At 35.6% G+C, this 23,244-nt stretch overlaps 1 protein-coding gene across 3 annotated transcripts in view; it reads right to left on the reverse strand.

Moving 5' to 3' along the window:
* Window positions 1-907: 907 nt before the first annotated feature.
* LOC149786358 (transmembrane protein 135-like) overlaps window positions 908-23,244 on the reverse strand; it is a 352,299-nt gene continuing 329,962 nt past the window's right edge. For 2 of the 3 annotated variants that reach the window (XM_089976786.1, XM_089976785.1), the window contains exons 12-13: window positions 20,497-20,564; window positions 908-6,952 (exon numbers count right to left, since the gene is read on the reverse strand). In XM_089976786.1, coding sequence (XP_089832912.1) covers window positions 6,838-6,952; window positions 20,497-20,564 — 183 coding nt within the window. In that variant the 3' untranslated portion in view covers window positions 908-6,837. Of the gene's footprint in view, window positions 6,953-18,106; window positions 18,711-20,496; window positions 20,565-23,244 lie in introns of those variants that run through there. The other variant, XM_089976787.1, reaches the window with a different exon arrangement.

Below are 23,244 nucleotides of genomic sequence, written 5' to 3' on the forward strand. Positions count from 1 at the left end.
TTGAACCAACTTATGAAGCATTTGCTGTAAATATTGTGACCCTAAATTGTCTTTTCTTCATAGTGTAGCATCCCCAGTAGAGACAGAACCATTGACAGGGTTAAGGAAACCTAAACCTAAACTTTAATGCAAATCTTGTATGACTGACAATGAACTTAAGGAGGTCAGGGAATGTTTAACAGGATGAATTGTCTTTGCTTGATAATGTTTCATTCCAAGAATGAACAGAATCTATTAATGGGTTTTGGCAATAAAATCAAATGAAAAACTTGAGTCAAGAGCAAGTTCAAATGTGTCAAAGAATGAACATTGTTTCATGATGATTCATCCCAAGTACGAACAAAATTTATTAAGGGATCTAGGATATATATGCAAATAAAAGCATAAGCTAAAACCTTCTGTGTGACCTTGAGCTCAGGGTCAAAAGGTGGCTGAGTGTGTTACAGATTGAAATGTCTGATCATTCATCCCAATATATAGACAATGTTAAGAAATTTTAGTAAATGAAAAATATAACTGCTGACACTGTGGATCATGTGCCAGGTCTTTCTTTCCCACTATGTTGTTGTTATAGGGTTTAATGCCATTTTTCAGCACAAGATAGGCTATACATGGCAACCAGTATAAATGGTGGAGGAAAAACCAGGGAAAACCCTGCAAAGGACCACTGACCCACAGGAAGCTACTGGCAAGCTTTCTCACGTACCCACACTGGCCGAGCCTGAGACTCAAACCCATGCAGACAGAGGTGAGATGGCAGTGATCCATAACAGTGAGCACTTTTAGACCATTTGGCCACTCGGGGCTCCATGTTTCCACTATGGGTTCAACAAATAAATGACACAGGTCAAGAAAAAAGATGTGTTAATAAGACCACACAGAAACCACAGAGACTCACAAGAATGAAAACAGTATATTGTATAATTTATTTGCAAGAAAATAGTTGATGATTTATTTATGATTTTGTAAAATGTATCCGAAAATGCATAGAAAAAATGTTTTACAAATAATTCAATCTCAAAGTGATTCTATCTCAACAATTGTAAGCAAGTATGATGACAATTAAATTCCACACACACACACACACACACACACACACACTCACTCACACACAAACATCCCCAGCTAATGAGAATTGTTCAGTCTTAATGAAAATTATAGAAGTACCTACAATTATATATATTACCCTTAAGAAAACACAAGTCTTCCTATATGCTCTTTGTTAAATAATGGTTGTATATGTTCCTTCCATATTACTTTTTCACTGTCATATTTCCATGGGTACCACCATTTCTTAATTTCTGGATGACCAAAAAAGAAGATAGATAATCATTAAAGTAAGACATTATACATGTATTTTCTCTTTGATCTACCCCTACAAAAAACTTCATTCATCACAGATATCAACATGTAAAGACCTGTGATGTTAATGCTTGGTTCAACCACTAAGCACAAACTGTTTGGAACTTGTTGATGTATTTAGCTATACATTAACAATGGCAGCTTTCTGTCATACTTGTCTGCATGTATATATAAACAACAGGACGAGTTACACCCTTGGAGATCACAAGAAATATGACAAAAAGAAGAAAGAAAGCAGTAAATAAGAAAATAATACATGATACAACCAAAACAACAAAATCAAAACTTCAAATCAATATTATTGGATCTTTTCTTTTATAAACTAATCTGATATAATTTAAATCAAAATCAAAAGAAAAATCTGTACATGTAAAGTGTGAAATGCTGGTGTAACACTACTGCTACTCAGGAATACGAGTAATAAAAATATTGCCAGAGGATGACCACAACCATTGTGACAAACATTATTCCATACTTTATTCTGCATTTCCAGAACAGTGATACAGAAATCTACATAAAATAGCAAAACAATTAATGTACCTATAATATTTTGGTATTTTCCATAATTTATTCCTCAGTTTACTGAGTTTTCAGTTATCAAAGATATTTTGGACAACATTTCTGCTTTAGATATGAGATTTTGAATGAAATATAAGTTTAGTAATATAATTTTAGTTATGAAAAAAATCTGAAGGCATGAATTATCTATCTGAATATCTGCAACTACGATGAAATATCAGCAGAATGCAGAAAAATCCATACATGTAGTCAGTTTGCCAGTACTTCTGAAACAAATTATCACATACCATACATCCTCGTGTATAAGCCAAATAATTTAGGAAAAATTAAAGACCTGGAAGATGAGGAGTCGGCTTATCTGTGGGCCAGTGTCTAAACTTGACAGTTTTGAAGTCTTTTTGCTGACTACTGTAAAGGCTGTAAATCTTGGGACATGAGAAAAATAATTTTTTGCTGTGTCCTAAGACATATGCCTGTAAAAAAAATCATTTTCGGTGACCCGACACTTATTGAACTGTTATCAAGTACTATGATTGATTTTTGTTATTATTTTGCATATGCATATTTTCTGATTTCTCCAACATGAAATTAAATAAGGGTAAATACAGACTTCAAAATTCGCAGGCCGGTTGAGTTTACCTGGGAGACCAGGCTGAACTCTAATGTACAGTACTTACACAATGCAAATTGTGCATAGCGTCACTTAAATCCATCCCAAACATATTAGATGCAGATTTTGCTTTAATCGTTGTTTCAACCAAACTGCATTCTTCCAGATAACATTTCTGCAAATCCTTAATAGCTGTTTCATTTAAGTTGAATCATGTGATCGCGAGTTACTTATTTTCAATGATATAAGCAATCCTACAACTGAGGTAATATTTATGAAAAGGTACACGTTTAATTGTGTAAGGCACATAACCAGCACAACTTACATGTTCATGAAGAGTGGTGATAATAAAGGCTAAAATTCTTATTATAGATCAACTAAGATCATCATCAATTTACGTTAGTTTTGTGTTTTGGCTGAACAACATCAAACTTTCCACACAATGTAAAGCTTGATGTTTTGTGTCTCCTTTGTTGATAGTTGATGGATTTTTTCCAACAGCAATACAGGCCAGTTTATCATTAAAACCCCAAAATTGGCTTGTGTTAAGAGGGAATTCTGACCGGCAACTATACCAGTACATTGATGTGTAATTGCCTAAAATTGGAATGTTCTTCATGGCATTTTTAAGGCCTTGTTGTCACTAAATATTGATCCATCTTCTGAGTCTAATATGGGCAAAATTCGCAAAAGATGCGTGTTTTCTCCCTGTGACACGCCTTATTTTCCCCCAGGACATGCCCTATTTTCATATTCTGGTCAGCTGTGACCATACTGCACAATAGCTAGTGTTAGATAAACAAGCAAGAAAGCCAGTGTGACTAATTAAAAGTTCATCCTTATCGATGCAATTATTTTGTGAAAATGACTGGTTTAAAGAAACCATGTTCTACACTACCGTGTGTTATGCAAGCACCAACAATTGACTGGGAAATAAAGGATTACCAATTTTGTTGAAATAAAGGAACTTAAATAGGCAGCCTCACGGTACCGTAGATGTGGCAACTATTTTCCTCTCGTTGTATATCCTATTTTATTCCTTTATTGCAAACTCGTAAGGCATTTAGTATTGTCTACTATAAAACATACGTATTTTGAATTAATTTTTTGAGGACACATATGCTGCATGGTATGTATTTTCATTCCTTCTTTTATTTTAATGATGGTATTTAACGTTCATATATACGGTATAAAAGTGCCAGGTGCTCACTTGTGTAAGTTTCTTTGGTGGGAATGGAGCTACAGCATACAGAGCTACAGTATTCATGGTGATCATTATTGGGATTTAAATTAATTACCAACAATTTTATTGTTGTGGTTTATTTTTTGTTCTGGTTTATTTTCTGATTTTTGTATTATTGTAGATGAAAATAAAGCATAAACTTACGTGAATAATGTTTAAACTCAGCATCCTATTTAGCAAAGAAGCGATTTCTTTCTAGTAAAATAATTATTTTCATCATGATAATATTCACAGTAGTCCTACATGTAAGACCTCGATGCTGATATTTATGTTTTGGGGGTCAGGGTCGTACCACTGAAACAAATAACATATGACTATATTCACACGTGATACAACAGAACATGACTTCCATGGATTGCATACGATTTATGTAGGGCTTTTCTTTTTTAGGAGAAATTAAAATCGAAGACATAATGTAATAATCGGGAGTTCTCTGCAAAAATGGGGAGATATGAAATTGGGAGGTAGGCATGGAGTGACCCCAAAATTTGGGAGGTTTTTTTTCTCTCTCCTGGCGTGAGAGTTGACAGGTATGGTGTAAAGTTTAGTGCAGTGGTGCCCAAGATTCGCTCTAGGGGATGTACTTTATTCAGCATGTGTTCAAACCTATGATGTTCATGCAGTGGCACCATTATGTAAATACGTTCAATAGCCTAATTGCGAGCGTTGAATCAAACCGTATTGTTGTTCATTGTGTTGTCATACTGGGATCAAATTTTTGTGAGTTAGGTATTTACAATTTCAAGGCAAAATAAAAAGGTAATTACTGGTGTACTTATATAACATGTCCAATGCAATAATGCACAAACAAACAATATTTGAGTCAAAAGGAAGAGGTAGTGTTACAGCAACTCGTGACTGCTCAATTCTTGTCATTGTTTGGTCAAATTATACACAAATCTAAATTAGGCAGGACCAATAAGAAAACAGAAAATTAAATACATCACTTTTCAAACATGCCCGAGATAAGTTTACATGTACTTTTTGCTAATATAAGTTTGCCTAAATAAATGCATTTAGAACCTACCGCTTGCATCTTGTGATGTCTTGGAGTTGTGGGTCGGCTTATACGAAAGTCATGCACTATTTAGTGTTTATACCTTTTCAGTCTGGGGGGCTCAGCTTTTATGCGAACAGGCTTATACACGAGTATATATGGTAATTCATCAGAAGAAGGCTGATTAATATATAATCGACATAGTATGTAAAAACAGAATGTTTTGTTCTGATTAAAAAAATGTACTGCTTTCGAAAAGCATACTGTATCTTTCTTTCTTTAAATAAGTATTACCCTCATCTCAACCACTAAATTCAAATGGCACTTGAGAAATACACTTTGTTGCAACAAAAGAAAAAAAATATGCCTGTTACCATTATTCCAAAATTTATCACCACCACCACCCCAAGAAAAGATCAAGCACCCTATGACACCTAAAGTACTATCTTCATTGTCACTAATCTGCCAGAAATATCATCAGATTTCTAGCAATTTCTCAGCATTCCAAACTTTTAGAAATATGTCATGTATACAAATACATTTCACCAAGTACTTTAAGTGGGCAGCATCGATTGTCAACCAACAGGTCCACTCAGGTTGCATGAGATATGAAAGAAACCTCAATCTTTGACACACTTTCTGCATTCATGGTACAAATTTCAGTGTTAAACATGTTATTTCATGCAAAACACATTACATAACAGTCACACTTACAAAAGGTCATACACATCACAATATCCAAATGAGTCAGAAATGTATTAAGATGCCTTTTCATTCAGACATCTGCATCAACTCCACCACTGTAATCAACCTGATATGAAGTCCATCATTCTGATAGCCTTTTCTTTTATATTTTTATTCCAAATTCATGATTTGTACATTAAGAAAATCACTTATTGCTTCTCTTATGAATCAAAGCACAAATATAAAAATAAATACATTTTTATATCAGCATACAATATGACTGTAACAACTATAACATCAAGTCAATTTTCATGCCAAAAAATCTTGCATTTTTTGTCAACTTTTCAATTGGGACACATCAGAAAACTAATAAGGAAGCAAATATTTTTAAAAAACATTAAAATTTGTATATGTCATTAAAAACATTGATGCAAGGGCAGATCCTGTATTTTTTCAAGGGGGGCTTCAATTCCTTAAAGGTGTTCTTTGTTTGTTGCTTAAACGGGCAAACATTTTCAGTTTGTCAATGAAAATTGAATCACTACCTCTGGATCTACCAGTTATGCATCTATTTCTGAAAAATAATCAACATCCCAATTTTGTATAACAAGCAGTATCTAGAAGTAAAATAACAAGTATACATTAATTCTATTCTGAGTTACAGGAAAAGACGAGTTAGATATAGCACAGGAATATGTTGAGGCCATTATGCCAATGTGTAAAGAGTTATTTCCCCTGACTTGGAATAAAACACAAAGTTTCTTTTGTATTTAGTACATACCTTGTTTTTCTGCTTTCCTAATATCTTTACAGTGTGAATGGAATTCAAACAAAATAGGAATTTATAAAAGATCTATTCAGCACATCAAAGAATAATGACGGGAGTCAGAACTTTTAAACACTGAGTAAACTGTATTGTAAATGGGCCACAGTATTGAAATGCTGAGGCAAGTTTTATGGTGATGGGGTCAGAACTTTTAAATGCCGAGTCAAGTTTTACAGGAAAGGGGCCAGAACTTTCAAATAATTCTAAGCTGGTGATAAAAATTTATGGTAATTATGATACAAGTCAGTATTGTAATTCATAATTTTTAAAATTTAAGACAACAAATTGTACAATTTTAGATGAAATACTGTGATGATTGTACATGGTAGCTGATCACAAACACTAATTTAAAGTTATAATTATTCAAAAAGGTAACAAAATTTATCATTATTATTGTGCACTTCTGTATATTCAGACACACCAGAAAAATTAAGTCATGAATGGTAAGACATCTATTTGAACACAGTATAAGTTGGATCAGGGTAATTCAAATAAGCACATAAAAATAATAATTGTAAAAATATCTTTGATTCACTTGTCTAATAATGCAGTCCCTGAGGAAATTAAGACTGATCTGGACTAGACTTGGGCCTAGGTTACCGCCGTGCTAGACTGGTGTAACGTGGATCATAGTCTGGCCAAAAATTGGGGAACATTTTGGAACATCCTTCTATATAGGGTTCAAGCAGTGCTCTGTTCATCTCGGCAAACCTGTAAGAAAAATACTTATATCAATGATATAAAATAAACACAAGGGTTCCACAAACTGCAAAACATCACATGACTACTGTGTTATTCAGGTGAATATAACATTACAAATGACATTATGACATCATTTAAGGCAAAAAAATAATAACCAATGCATTCCAGTTGTTATTTCAAAATCATTTCACTGATGGCTTTATCAAATAAAATCTGTATTTTTCATCATGTGATAAAAAAAACTTACATGTGTGAAGCTCTGCACCTCACCTGAGATAGACATGCCAAGGTTTTCAAAAGATAAAAATAGTTTCATAAATTTCATATGAGATAAGTAAGATGTAAAATATTTATATTTCTCACATCCCTGTGTACGTTTGTGTTTTCCATTGCAGAACTTTAAATACCACCATCTTCATTAGCAACCTTTGTGTTTCTGAATGTACATTACTATCACAGAGAATATCTCCATTAAAAAACCTCTGTGTTGTCCATTGTAAAACATTAAATACCACCATCTTCATTAGTAACTTGTGTTTTCCATTGTACAATGATCATATGGAATACCATCATCTTCACTGGTAATCTGTGTTTTCCATTGTAGAACAATGATAGGGAATACCACTATCTTCATTAGTCAGCTCTTTGTTTTCCATTGTAAAAACAATCAACTGGAATATCACCATCTTCATTAGTAAGCTCTGTTTTCCATTTTATAGCAATGATAGGGAATATCACTATCTTCATTAGTAAGTTCTATGTTTTCCACTTTAGAACAGTGATACAGAATACTGCCATCTTCATTAGTAAGCTCTGTGTTTTCCATTTTGTAACAATGATAGGGAATACCACTATCTTCATTAGTAAGCTCTGTGTTTTCCATTTTAGAACAGTGATACAGAATACTGCCATCTTCATTAGTAAACTCTGTGTTTTCCATTTTAGAACAGTGATACAGAATACCGCCATCTTCATTAGTAAGCTCTATGTTTTCCATTTTAGAACAGTGATACAGAATACCACCATCTTCATTAGTAAGCTCATGTTTTCCATTTTAGAACAGTGATACAGAATACCGCCATTTTCATTAGTAAGCTCTATGTTTTCCATTTTAGAACAGTGATACAGAATACCGCCATCTTCATTAGTAAGCTCTGTGTTTTCCATTTTAGAACAATGATAGGGAATATCTCCATCTTCATTAGTAAGCTCTGTGTTTTCCATTTTAGAACAGTGATAGAGAATACCACCATCTTCATTAGTAAGCTCTGTGTTTTCCATTTTAGAACAGTGATACAGAATACCGCCATCTTCATTAGGAAATTCTACGTTTTCCATTTTAGAACAGTGATACAGAATACCACCATCTTCATTAGTAAGCTCTGTTTTCCATTTTATAACAATGATAGGGAATACCACTATCTTCATTAGTCAGCTCTTTGTTTTCCATTGTAAAAACAATCAACTGGAATATCACCATCTTCATTAGTAAGCTCTGTTTTCCATTTTATAACAATGATAGGGAATATCACCCTCTTCATTAGTAAGTTCTATGTTTTCCATTTTAGAACAGTGATACAGAATACTGCCATCTTCATTAGTAAGCTCTGTGTTTTCCATTTCAGAACAATGATAGGGAATACCACTATCTTCATTAGTAAGCTCTGTGTTTTCCATTTTAGAACAGTGATACTGAATACTGCCATCTTCATTAGTAAGCTCTGTGTTTTCCATTTTAGAACAGTGATACAGAATCCCGCCATCTTCATTAGTAAGCTCTATGTTTTCCATTTTAGAACAGTGATACAGAATACCACCATCTTCATTAGTAAGCTCTATGTTTTCCATTTTAGAACAGTGATACAGAATACCGCCATTTTCATTAGTAAGCTCTGTGTTTTCCATTTTAGAACAGTGATACAGAATACCACCATCTTCATTAGTAAGCTCTGTGTTTTCCATTATACAACAATGATATGGAATCCCATTAGTAAGCTCTGTGTTTTCCATTTTAGAACAGTGATACAGAATACCGCCATCTTCATTAGTAAGCTCTGTGTTTTCCATTGTAAAAACAATCAACCAGAATATCACCATCTTCATTAGTAAGCTCTGTGTTTTCCATTGTAAAAACAATCAACCAGAATATCACCATCTTCATTAGTAAGCTCTGTGTTTTCCATTGCAAAAACAATCAACTGGAATATCACCATCTTCATTAGTAAGCTGTGTTTTCCATTTTAGAACAGTGATACAGAATACCACCATCTTCATTAGTAAGCTCTGTGTTTTCCATTATACAACAATGATATGGAATACCACCCTCTTCATTAGTAAGCTGTGTTTTCCATTGTACAACAATGATACGTAATACCACCATCTTCATTAGTAAGCTCTGTGTTTTCTATTTTAGAACAATGATACGGAATACCACCCTCTTCATTAGTAAGCTCTGTGTTTTCCATTGTACAACAATGATACGTAATACCACCATCTTCATTAGTAAGCTCTGTGTTTTCTATTTTAGAACAATGATATGGAATACCACCATCTTCATTAGTAAACTCTGTGTTTTCCATTGTAAAAACAATCAACCACAATATCACCATCTTCATTCCATTGTACAACAATGATACGTAATACCACCATCTTCATTAGTAAGCTCTGTGTTTTCTATTTTAGAACAATGATACGGAATACCACCATCTTCATTAGTAAGCTCTATGTTTTCCATTGCAAAAACAATTTCCATTGTAAAAACAATCATACAGAATATCACCATCTTCATTAGTAAGCTCTGTGTTTTCCATTGTAAAAACAATCAACCAGAATATCACCATCTTCATTAGTAAGCTCCATGTTTTCCATTGCAAAAACAATCAACTGGAATATCACCATCTTCATTAGTAAGCTGTGTTTTCCATTTTAGAACAGTGATACAGAATACCGCCATCTTCATTAGTAAGCTCTGTGTTTTCCATTATACAACAATGATACGTAATACCACCATATTCATTAGTAAGCTCTGTGTTTTCTATTTTAGAATAATGATACGGAATACCACCATCTTCATTAGTAAACTGTTTTCCATTGTAAAAACAATCATACAGAATATCACCATCTTCATTAGTAAGCTCTGTGTTTTCCATTGTAAAAACAATCAGCCAGAATATCACCATCTTCATTAGTAAGCTCTGTGTTTTCCATTGCAAAAACAATCAACTGGAATATCACCATCTTCATTAGTAAGCTGTGTTTTCTATTTTAGAATAATGATATGGAATACCACCCTCTTCATTAGTAAGCTCTGTGTTTTCCATTGTACAACAATGATACGTAATACCACCATCTTCATTAGTAAGCTCTGTGTTTTCTATTTTAGAACAATGATACGGAATACCACCATCTTCATTAGTAAACTGTTTTCCATTGTAAAAACAATCATACAGAATATCACCATCTTCATTAGTAAGCTCTGTGTTTTCCATTGTAAAAACAATCAACCAGAATATCACCTTCTTCATTAGTAAGCTCTGTGTTTTCCATTGTACAACAATGATAGGGAATGCCACCATCTTCATTAGAAAACTAATACAGTGTGACCCTGCTATGGCGTGCTTCGTTATAACACGAATTCGGATATAACATGGTCGTGGTGTGGCTCCCAAAATTTCATGTACATGTATTTTTCTTGTACACAAAAAAAATTCTTTCTTAAAAGTACAAAAAAAAACGTAAAAACTTTTATTACCATTTTGGGGAAGAGATCACCTATGAATAATACAAGACAATCGTGGCGTGGCTCCTGAAATTTTGTATGCATTTTTCTCGTGCACGAAAAAGTAGTTTTTTCTTCTTAAAAGTATGAAAAATAATGCATAAAAAGTTTATTCTGGGATCGCGTAGGGCTTCGCTAATGTCGCAAACTTGGACTGTTTTTCTTTATTGGCGGCAAAACATACCATGTGGCGATTTTTTTTATTATTGGCGACATTGTTGGCTGTTTAAACTTTATTATACAACCATTGGTTTGGAGTGCAGAAATTCAGAGGCCCCATGAAAGGAAGCTGCAAACTGGATATAAAATGCACTGAAATTTATCTATTGTTACATAAACAAATTCTCTGTCCATATTGACAAACCATCTAAACAGTGCATTGTTATATTATAATCCGCTTATCATGACATGTAGCATGAGTACTGTATGTTGTGAAATATCCGCATTTTTGTTGTTGACATTTCTGGTAACAGACGAGGTATTATCTCATAATCTATCTTTCATCGGATTTTCAGCTGCTCATTAGTAACTAATATATTTACAAAGACTGACATTTGTACGTGGATGGTAAGTAAAATTTCTCTTCTTTACACTAAGAATTAAATCCTTCAGAACACTCACATTTTCTGTAATAATCCCTATCATCAAACCAGAACACCTGCGTCTCTATTGTCCGTTGACCCTTTGTTAATTTTCAGATGCATGTGTGGAAGGCAGCATCACGCTGCTACCACAAATGTAAAAACAAAAAAAAATCTTACTTATTGGTTTATTCAATAGGCATGGAGGGACAGTAACTAGAATAGTCCAAATGACAGCTAGTTCCTTTTTAAAAATGTACCCAGATAAAATAGTTTGCTGAAATTTCATAGGAAACAGATTACCTTTGAAGCACCGATTGTTATGAAAACATACTCAACAAATGGAGAAAAAAAAAAATCAGTCTCAATCATGTAATACAATTATTTGATGTTGCCGCTGCAATAAGAAATGGGCATTTGTTTGGTTCTCCAAAGCTGTCCTTTAGCGGTGACTTCAATAACGCATGCACCCTTCATCAAAGAAAGCCGACTACAATCTTTCAATAAAAACAAAGAACTTTTCATCAAAGGAAGTCAGCACCAAACTTAAATAAAAGTGATGGAATCGGATGGATTTTTGCATTTTCCAATGTGACTGGAACATGTTAACTATGCTTACAAACAATACCAACGGCAGCTTTAAACGCAAACTAACTTTTACTGACTTGGGACATACTGAAAAGTAAATGTGCTTTGTCATTCGTTACATGATTGTGCGACATTTTTCCACTGAATTCAGACCAATTTGACCTGTGACAAAATTATAGAACATTTTAAAGCTCTGTGTGTGCATATTTTTGATGGAATCACTTGTATTGTGGAGTCACTGTATATGATGAGGTTTACGGGCGAGTACACGGTGTTGATACAATTCATGCTATACATTAGACATGTATATATAAACAGTATTCACGTATATCTACCAATTCGTGGTTCTCTAAAGTAAACTATTATATATGTCTTCTCTGTTTTCACTACAGGTGTATTTCTCACTTAATATGCATCAATTTAAGATGGTAACTGTGCCGATGAAGCATGTATTTTACTGACCGCAATTATTACCTACACCCCCTCCCTGCAATTTTTTTTGGGTACATGCATAATTTTCTTCAGCTAACTGACCTGGTTGCTTATAACACGGTTTGGGTTCTATGGCCTCCAACTACCGTGTTATAGTGGGGTCACACTGTATTGTGATCATAATGTACATAAAACTACTAACAAAAACAAAAAACAATTTCCATCATCAAATGAACATTCTTTTACAATTGTCAAAATAATCAATAATTGCAGCACATTTCTGGAAATTTCTTATGAAGAATTTCTCCAGCTGTGTTTGGCTGCAGCAGAACTGAAAAAGCCTCAATCATAAATGTGTCAGGAATCAATGGTTGATGAGATAGTGGACTCCAAAAGCGTTGCTTACTAAAAATGTACACATGGAGGATGATGATGTTAGTGCCTATGGTGAACTTACTGATAAGAAAATACTCTAATCAGTTACAACCAAGCAGAAACAATGATGCCAGCAAGAAGCTGATGATGATGATAATGATGATGATGATGGTGACAGGTCTGTCACTATCCCAAGCTATAGTGTAACGGCTGAACGTATCTAGAAAAGCGGATTTTTATGTAACTTATGTTTCTCCAAGAATACTTACCCAGGCACATTATGTTATGAATATTTGCCTGCTACCATTCGAGTCCAGCCCTACTAAAAGACAAAAATCATCTTTTTCCATTTCCAATTGACAAAGGGCAATAACTCTTGCCAATTACCTCCCCTATGCACTTCCAGGTGTCACTAGTTTTTAGCTGAGAGAGATACTAACAAGGATGCTTGCATGGCGGGCTGGTTGGGAGGGTTTTTAAGTAATGTGATGGTCGAATCACATGCTACCCACCTTTTTCTCTCCAGTTCCAAACCCAAAAAACTTTGGCCATGGATGAAATGTCCATCATTTGTGAGAAGTTGTGGGCATTTGCCTCCCTTCCCATAGTGCTGATACCGATGATAACCCAGAAGTCACCAGGTCAGAATGGCATGATGATTCTGATAGCCTCTCTCGGATGGGACAAGTCGAGGGTCACCGATCTACTTGTTCTAACAACAGATATGCCCAGGAAGATTCTGGCCAGCCTGAATCTTCTCCAGCAACCAGTCACAAGTGGTCCTTCCCTACCCTGCCTGCCCTCTTCTTCTACATGCTTGGCTCTTATCAGGATATCCATGCAAGACAAACAGTTTAATTAAACCGTTGATTGTGGAGCGAATCTTGAGAGCAAGAAGGCCTTCCACTCTGAAGATTTATGAGGGAAAGTGGCGTGTTTTCAGGGACTCATACCATATCAACAACATCATCCCTCTGCATGCTGCAATCCCTCAACTGGCTGGTTTTTCCTCTGGCATCTTTGAGGAAAAGAGTTGGCCCCAATCTCTATCAGAGGCTACCACCCCATGATATTGAACACATTCGGGCATTATAGCAGACATGCTTTTGGGCATGTTATATGCCTATCAGGTCTTTTAGACCTTACTGGTCTCAATCGATCAAAATCCCTCAATCTTTTCCCAAATGGAACCAATCCTGGGTTTAACATGGCTAGATTAGAATCCATTCAAACCTCTAGCCCACACTTTGCTAAAGTCACTATCATGCAGATCATGTTTCCTGATAGCTTTAGCTTACCATGTTTCTGTAGGATGTCATCCCGGTACATTGCCGTTGTTGTAGATGGCAACAATTGGAAGAGTAATCCATACTCTTGGTAAAAGTCAAAGGGCTGATGCGGTAAGCAAAATAGAGAAAATTTTCACGACAGTGGGTGGACAGGGATGTAAAAATATGCATTGGTCAGATCAAGACTGACAGCAAACTCATTTCATTGAAAGGAGAGGTGGATTGAACTTGCCATCTAGTTGAGGCGACTCAAGTTGATGATGGGTCTCAATTCGCCATATGAAACAGCCTTCAATAAAACCCCAGGGATTCTGGTCTTTGCACATGCTCCACCACCTTTTTTTTTTTGATGAGTGACTGTATGTCCTGTTGAAGAAAGGCATCCTTCTCCTGATCTGACAGCATATGTACAAAGAGGGGAGAAGAGGGGAGGGAAGCGGACTGTTGATGAACAAAACCCGAAGCCCCCTCCAAATGACCTGGATCACCCCCCAATCCCATCTGAGGGAATAGGGAGATCCAGTCAACTCAGAAGTCCACTTAACATCCATTCACAATGACTGGGGTTGAGTGGTTCCAAATGCCCCTGTGGGTTAAGCGGTGAGGTGGAGGGGCAGTTCCTGAACTGCCTGCCTTCGAACTTTCTCCATTCTTCATCCAAATAAACGGTGACCCACCCAAACACTATCTTTTGGAATGGCAGGGTATGTCAAGGTTTGAGAGACCTGGATCACAGGCATGTGAGGTGTCCAATCAGGAGTAAATTGGCCAAAACCCATTAAAGTACTGTAAGCAGCACTGGTCAACGACCCTAGCAACCCTGGCCATTGCCTCCTAAGTGTGGCTATTGCCAGGTGTCTCCATGGAGTCTGAAAGATGCCAATGAAGCCAACCCCAACAATGAAGAAGGTGCACAACATCCCAAACCAGCTCTGATGGGCATGGAGCACATTTGTTCACCTTATAAAACACATGACATATAAATAGCAGCTATATTCTTGTCAAGTTTCAGGAGATCACTACTGAAAGAATCTTTGACCATAAGTCCATCCGATTTGGGAAGGAACCAGAAAGAAGGCATACCTTTCATCCTCGTTGAGATCTACAAATTCTTTAGATTATCAGTAGGGGTGGAGGGAACACCCTATAAATGTCCTTGACATTGGCTTGAAAGCTAAACTTCAGTCCGTTTTATAGTTGTATCTTAGTATGATGAGAAGGATGGTGGATTTGAAGGAGTTCATCAAACTTACTGTGCACCAAGGCCCAGGGCCAGGCTGGACAAACAGATCTCTCACTTAAATCTCCATCATCAAAAATGCATGTTGCCAACATTACAGTTAGACAGATGGATCTGTCACTGAGATCCCCATAAATTTGAGTTTGCTGGACTGATTCAATCAAAAGGTCCCCATTCTGGAATGGCTCTACTGCCAGTGAAAGCTGGATGGCTGGCGATAGTGCCGTTTTATTATGCATAGGATCTGGCACAAGTCCCATGCATCCTAACTTATAAGCCCTGAGAGAATGCTTGGACATGTGGGGGTACTTATGCCCACTTGGCTGCCTAAAATTGGGAAACACAACCCCAATGAGTCAGAAATGCAAGCAATGAACTAGTTGGCTAGGATGTCTTCTCAAAAGGTCTCCAGTGTTAGATGGTAGGTGATGGCTGTACGGTTATTGATAGCTGGACAGCTGGTAATGGCTGGATGGCCGGTAATTGTGAAGTGGTATAAGGAAGTAGATCCAACTGATCTGACACAAACCACATGCATCCTGAGTTACAGGCAAAGCGACCATGCTTGGACATGCAGCGGGACTTATGCCCACTGGGCTGCCTAAAATTGGGGAATACTCCCAATGAGTCAGTATCACCCAGAATGAACTGTAGATTGTCTTCCTTGACTTATTCCATCTTTCCTTCCCTTCAGTGCTGAATGGACTATTGCTTTGAACATACATTTCATTCATAATAAACATTTCTCCTGAAATGACACTAGAAGAGTAAACAAAGCATAGATTAGCTAATCAGTTGGTGACAAACTAGCTAATAGCAAACATTTTGCAAATTAGTATGTGACTAACTAACTAATATGGTAGCCAAGACTTCCTCTGACCATGTATTAAAGATACTACAAATTATAGATGGTGTATACTTAGTACAAACAAAACATGAGCTATGGCAGACTTCCATGCTCTGAAGTTGCAAATATAGCATTTAAATAACATTGTGCTGAAATGACACAAGAAGAGAAATCAAAGCATAAAGTAGCATTTCATCAAGTTACTATCTTGCTAATATAAATATATTTCCTGTCACTAATGAAGGAATTGAAAAAGTCAGTGTTGCATTCAAAACTTATAGACTATACTTTGAACTTATGCATTTCAAGCATTTAGCTGACTGTTCTACTAAACTACACAAGAAGGAAAAAACAAAGCATACATTAGCATGTTAATAACTCGCTGCAACCAACTCTATTACAAATGGAGCTAGCAAAAATGTTAAAGTCACACTAACTCAAAATGACTTTGCAGAGGTCAATGATAACATGGTGTGACATGGTCTTAAAAGAACAAAGTTGCTAAAGGTGACAAAATCGCACAAATCTGGCAGAAATTGAAACAAGAAAATATATTCTTTTCTGCAAAAGAATGATTAATCCACACAAAAGATCCAAAAGGAATGTTTCATGGTTCAATTAGAACACAAAATGGTTAGGATTATTGGAGAATAAACTTTACGATATGATTAGTACAACAGTCAAGCTAAAAACTAACAACACAAGGCAGAGCCAAGGGGATGTAATATGCTAGAGTTATTGCCCTTTGTCTATTGGAAACGGCAAATGATGATTTTTGTCTTTTAGTAGGGTTGGATTCGCTAAAAACAATGTGGTGCACATTAGGCTACTTTTATGTACTTTTGTTTTTTAATATGTACATATATTGTAGATTAAAACTGAAAAAAATGCAGTATGAATGGAATGTATATGTAAGTGTAGGTAATTTTAACATATACAGTTGAAAGACCACCTTTCTGCCAAAAAATAATGGTCTCTCAAGACAGGTGGTCTCTCATAACAGGTCATAACACTATATAATGAATAAATCTGTACATGGAGATTCTGTCTCTCAAAACAGGTGGTCTCTCATAGTAGTGGTCTCTCAAGACAAGTTTCACTGTATTTTTGTATTTCCACTACATTGCGTTCAGTTTATATACCTAGATATTTTGAAAATGGTGCTAACTTGTTTTGCTATTTTGCTATAAAATGCTATCAAATAAATCATCCTGAGATTATGTGCATGTGGAACAATTTCATGACTTAAATATTCAGACAATCAGCAATTTTCTGTCAGTACGATGATTATTTATTTGTACATGTACGTGATATTTCATTTCTTGCATTTCCTTGATTGTTGTAGGTGCTGTTTATGGTATACATGTATTTCTAAACATAAATAAAACTTAAGTTGTACCTTAACAGAAAAACAGGAAATGATGAAATATATATGTAACAGAGGTCTAAGATTTGGCATTTTCTTTAATAAAGCTGCATTGTAATTTGTGCACACTCTTGTCTTTTGTGAATTCATGAAAATGTTATACAGTGAATATGATATATTTATAATAAACTCACCAATTAATTTAATCTTACAAACTAAAAATAAAATGTATACAAAATAAACATGTGACCTCCACCCTAACCAAAATTGTGCTTGAAAATGGATCACTTTTGCTGATCATTTCTTGGAAAATTTCTCAGAGATTGACATTAAAAGTTGCACTTTGTCAAAATAAGCAGATTCACGTGTTACTTTAGACCGAAACTTATTTTTGTTGTTGTTCAAGGGTTTAACGCCATTTTTCAGCACAAGATAGGCTATACATGGCGGCCAGTATAACTGGTGGAGGAAGAACCCTGGAAAACTCCGGGAAGAACCACCGACCCACGAGAAGCTACTGGCAGGCTTTCCCACATACCCACGCTAGCCGAGCCTTGGACTCGAACCCACACAGACAGAGGTGAGATGGCAGTGATCCAGAATGGTGAGCGCTTTAGACCACTCGGCCACTCGGGGCCCCCAGACTGAAACTTATGCCTAACAAAACGGGGTTATCAACTTAACAGGGGTCTAGATAAGTGGGGACAAATTAGCATAACAAAGATGGACATTTCAGAACTGGACCAAAATGCACGACAAACACAGGTTCTCAACATAACCAAGGTCGGTCGAGATAAGTGGGCTTCACTCTATTTAGAAAAATTTATCTTCTTAATTTTTTTGCCATTCTTTATATTTACAGTTATTAAATCTTACTTTTAATTATAAAAAACAATGAAGATAAAACTGAAGCCAGCCTGATCACTACTCAAAGACTTTCTCATTCCTTTATCTGAAACAATAAGTATCAGCAATACTAACATTAAAGTCACAAAGTGGGTATGTTACTCGAAAGTACTCTCTCATTACACCAACATGTCATGTCATATCCAGGGTTGAGATGCAGCAGCTCAATTCACAATTTTCTTTTGGCTGATGTCACTTAAACACTTGTGTCTTCCTTAGTACATTCAAGACTGGACTTTTGTAATTCACTTCTGATTCATTCCAGTATCTACTATAGAAACTTTAATAAGTCAAAACATAGCTGCTCAATGAACTGAGCACACCTCCCCCTCCTCTGTAACCTCCACTGACTACCTCTGTTCAATCTAGAATCAAACACAAAAAATGTTCACTATGCTACAATTCACTGACTGGCTCTATCCAATTTACCTCAATATATCTGACCTCACCCATGTGTACACACCATCTAGAAATTTACATTCCTCTTCCAACACTCGTATTCTGATTGTTCCCACCATTAAAACAAAGTAAAACAGACAATGTTATTTTGCATACCTGGTCCAGGTATTGAGATGAACAACCCAATGATCTCAGACACCATCTTTGCTAGCCAAGGTTCTGATGTGATAACTCTTGGTGTATCAAGCAGATATTTCTGTGCATCAGTTCTGTCAATTTAACTGGATGTGGCGGCAAGCCAATGCATCCAATCAAACCTGTTCAAATCTGAACACTATTAATACATGACCAAGACAAGGGGGGACACACAACTTGAATGGACTGATGAATAAGCAATTTTCAACTGCTGGTCCATGTTTGGACATATACCTTTCACTTAGTTAGACCTATAATGGCTTCCCTCTGGTACACAGACATACTTTTGATGTTAAACTTACAAAGTATCCATTCTAGGTCAATTGCCTCCACCAATGTACAATGCATGATGTTAGTGATTAGTTCGCATTACATACTAAGGGAGGAAATTCATGAAATCCAATAGATGTTGCTAGGTCAAAGCACCAAAATATCTGTTCAATCCGCCAAGGTGTAGATAGGGTTATCATATCGGAACCTTGGCTAGAGAAGATGCTTAGACACAAGGCCACTGTCATCTCATTCAATAGTGCCCTTAAAAGTCACCTATTTCAACTAAAAGAACAGACTCAGAGACTTAATAATAATTACTTTAATCCTTAATTATTGTCAGCATGATTTTTTGTAACTTCAAGGTGATTGTTTTTGTAACTGTTTTGTTGTATATGTTTTTGTGTTATTTAATACTGTAAAGCACTTACAGCTTCTAAAGTTAAGGCCCTGTACTAAGTCCAAATTATTTTTCTTATATACATGTATGTGTGTGTGTGTGTATGTGTGTAATTTGGATTTTTAATGTAGTTTTATTAAAACAATCAGTCATATCGCTATGATGTCTGCAGTGTGGCAGTTTATAGTGATGTCTATCACTGGGGTATCATGCTGCAGACATGTAGCATGATGTCCCACCCAGTCACATTATCCTGACACCAGGCTGACCAGTCCTAACACTAACCTCTTAATGCTGAACACCAAGCGAGGCAGCTGTTGGTACCATTTTTACATTTTTTTATAAGTCTTTGGTATGACTCAGCCGGGGATCAAACCCGTGAACTCCCGCATCCGAGGTGGATGCTCTAACCTCTAGGCCACTGGAGCGGTGTGTGTGTGTGTGTGTGTGTGTGTGTGTGTGTGTGTATGTATATATATATATATATATATACACACACACACACACATACACACACAGACATAACCTTTATACTAACACTGCAATTAATGTCACTTGAAAAGTTATTCCAATATTTCGCTATCTGCTAATGTTGTCTTAGGACAAACTAACGCTTCACACTTGCAGTTCAAACTATGCAATATTCATTCAGCTAGTCAACAAAGCAAACAGCTTACTCCAAAAAAGAAATTATCATTTAATAAATTATATAGTCTCACATCAGATTATTGTCTGCTCTAGGTACTATATAATAACTACAAGCAATCCTTCAGTGTTTGGCAAAAGTAATATATTACTACACATTAAGATAGTAGTAGGAAATTTCGTGAGTTAACATTCGGTTTTAACTTCATAAGCTTATCTTTCATCTTAAGTATCAATACTACCTTTTATTTGTCACTCTTAAGAGGAAGTTCCAGTAAGCAGGTCGCAGGTTATGTGGTTCTATCACAGCCTGGAATATATACAAAATATGGTGCTAGAAAACTATTACAATGAAATTTAATTACTCCATTAAAATATCCATTTTCTACAAATTAAATCAAGACAAATTAGTAAACACTGTTTCCTGTACCTAAGACAAACAGAATGTTGTTTCTAGTGTATGCATATAATTTTACTGAGGTATTGCATAAATAACATTATAATTAAAAAATAAAATGGGATCCATGACCACACCTGCCTTATACAAAGGTACCTTATAGCGAGGGAGCACAATACATGTCACATTATATTACATTTATTTAAGTCTGATAATAAATCCACTCATTCGATCAAGTAGTAGCAAGTCTTCAATAGCTGATTATTGATCTTCAAAGCTCTAGGTCCAAAATATTTTTAAAAAATTGAAAGAATTGATATGCGGCATCAAAATTCAATTTGCTGTCTAGTTCACTTGAAACATAAAGAATGAAAATTAGAGGAATGGTAAGCAATTCACCCATTTCAAACACTATCCCTATCCCAATGATAGTCTCAGGAGTCTATGATCCTGTCTTGTTGAAAGCATATGTCTTAAGCAATGGCCCAAAGCAGCAAGTTAAACAAGATTTCCTTGAAAAGACTGATGCTGTATTATCTCACAAGAATTTCAAGGAATTCAAGATAAGACCATTTTTTCTTTTAAACTGACAAGTGCTGAAACTGTCTGCTGTTACTCTTGAGCAGTAAGATTTTGAATAAAACCACATGAGATGTATGATCTGTGCTATTTTAATTCAGGACCACAAACCAGACACCATCAGAAAGCTTTTGGTATAAACCCCATATTGATATGACCAGGAAAATTTGTGACAAGATTTTCAACATGTTCATTGTGGCAGCCATATTCAAGGTCAGACTGGCACCATTATTATCCAGAACCAACTAGATGATACACATGTGAACTTCCCACACTTGAGTTTTTCTCAATGATTAGGGATGACTCCTGTCCTTCACATCACTCACTGAAATCTCCCACATGTGCAAAATCATCAGTTAAAAGTTTTTTTCTTCTTCATATTTTGGTTCAAGAAGAGAACATTAATGGTAATACTGCCTGTGATCATGTGACTGTGGACTGGTTCACCCTATGAATTATGTCAAGGTGGATTATACCAAAGGTACACATTCAGTATTACAGATGATACAAATTTGGACAGGGTTAAATATGCTAATTGAATATGGTTAGATTACTCAAGAACTCAAGTGGGTCACTTTGAATTGTCAAGGTGTCTAAGCAAGCCAATGCCAAAACACCAAAATCCAATAAACAAAAATTTAGTCTTGTTGTGAAAACCTCATGTTAATATGACTTTCCATTTAGTCTTGTTAAAACCTCATGTTAATATGACTTTCCATTTAGTCTCCTTGTGAAAACCTCATGTTAATATGACTTTCCATTTAGTCTTCTTGTGAAAACCTTATGTCAGTATGACTTTCCATTTAGTCTTATGAAAACGTCATGTTAATATTACTTTCTTTTTCCCTCAAAACAGCAATAATGAGATTTTCTGGATTTTTGATTGGCACCATTTTTATTTTTACAACTTTCTGTTCAGGGAGAGCAGCAATAAAAAGATTGTAGTGTTGGTTATATTGGATGTCAGATTGGCACCTTTTTCATTTGCGTCCAACTAGATATCACAAGAAGTCCTCTGGATTAAACCTGAAACCAATGTGACCTTCATTCAGGAGGACCAGCTATAACAAGATTTTCAAGATGATTGCCATGACAACTATACTGGTCATAAGATCAGCACTATTATCATTTATGACCACCTTGACATCACAAAAACAAAGACTTTTTGTTAAACCCTCCTCTTTATAAGACCATCCATTCAGGAAGAGTAGCAACAAGCAGATTTTCAAGATGTTGGGGGCAAAACTGGATGTCTGAAATGAACAATTTTCATTTAGAACCAACTAGACCTTGGGATGAATGTGTGTGAAAAGTTTCAAGACAATTCTCCAAGTAGTTCAGTATCTATAACAATCTTGTGCTAATAAATGGACAGGACAATGGATAATGGACCAATGGACAGACGATGGACAAAAGGCCATGCCATAAGCTTTTTTGTTTATGACCTGTAGAACTTAAAAGGGCACTAACTCTTTGACGAAGCTGACTGTATATTGGTCAATTTGACCATCTTCAGATGATGACCATGATATATTTCACAGCAATTAAAAACTGCAAGACTACAGTTTGTTCCACACAGCATCACAAATCTGATCCTATCTATCACTCAGTAATTTTTAAGTCAGCATCATTAAATGTAGCTACAAATATAAAATCCATTCTGCAAGAATTATTTTAAATGAATTCAGTACTTTTAGCTACATTTAATGACACGGACCTAAAAATTTACTGAGTCAGAGACAGGATAAACATTCGCAATGCTTTGTGTAATGAACTATAGTTACATTCACAAAATAGTGGGATGAGCTGATAAACTGAAACAAAGAATCCAATATACCCCAACCATAGAGGTGGGGTTATACAAATAAATTACATCTATTTAGAAATATAAAAAATATCTCATAAATATAACCTTTTTGAAATTAAGAACATTAATACTGAGAAATAGCATGATTTCAAATATTGATAGATAAAGACAGCTGTATTAATTTAGAATCCATCAAAAAATCCTGAA

Source organism: Sinohyriopsis cumingii, chromosome 12 (genome assembly GCF_028554795.1).
Source record: "Sinohyriopsis cumingii isolate HCF-2022 chromosome 12, ASM2855479v2, whole genome shotgun sequence".
Classification (NCBI taxonomy): Eukaryota; Metazoa; Mollusca; class Bivalvia; order Unionida; family Unionidae; genus Sinohyriopsis; species Sinohyriopsis cumingii.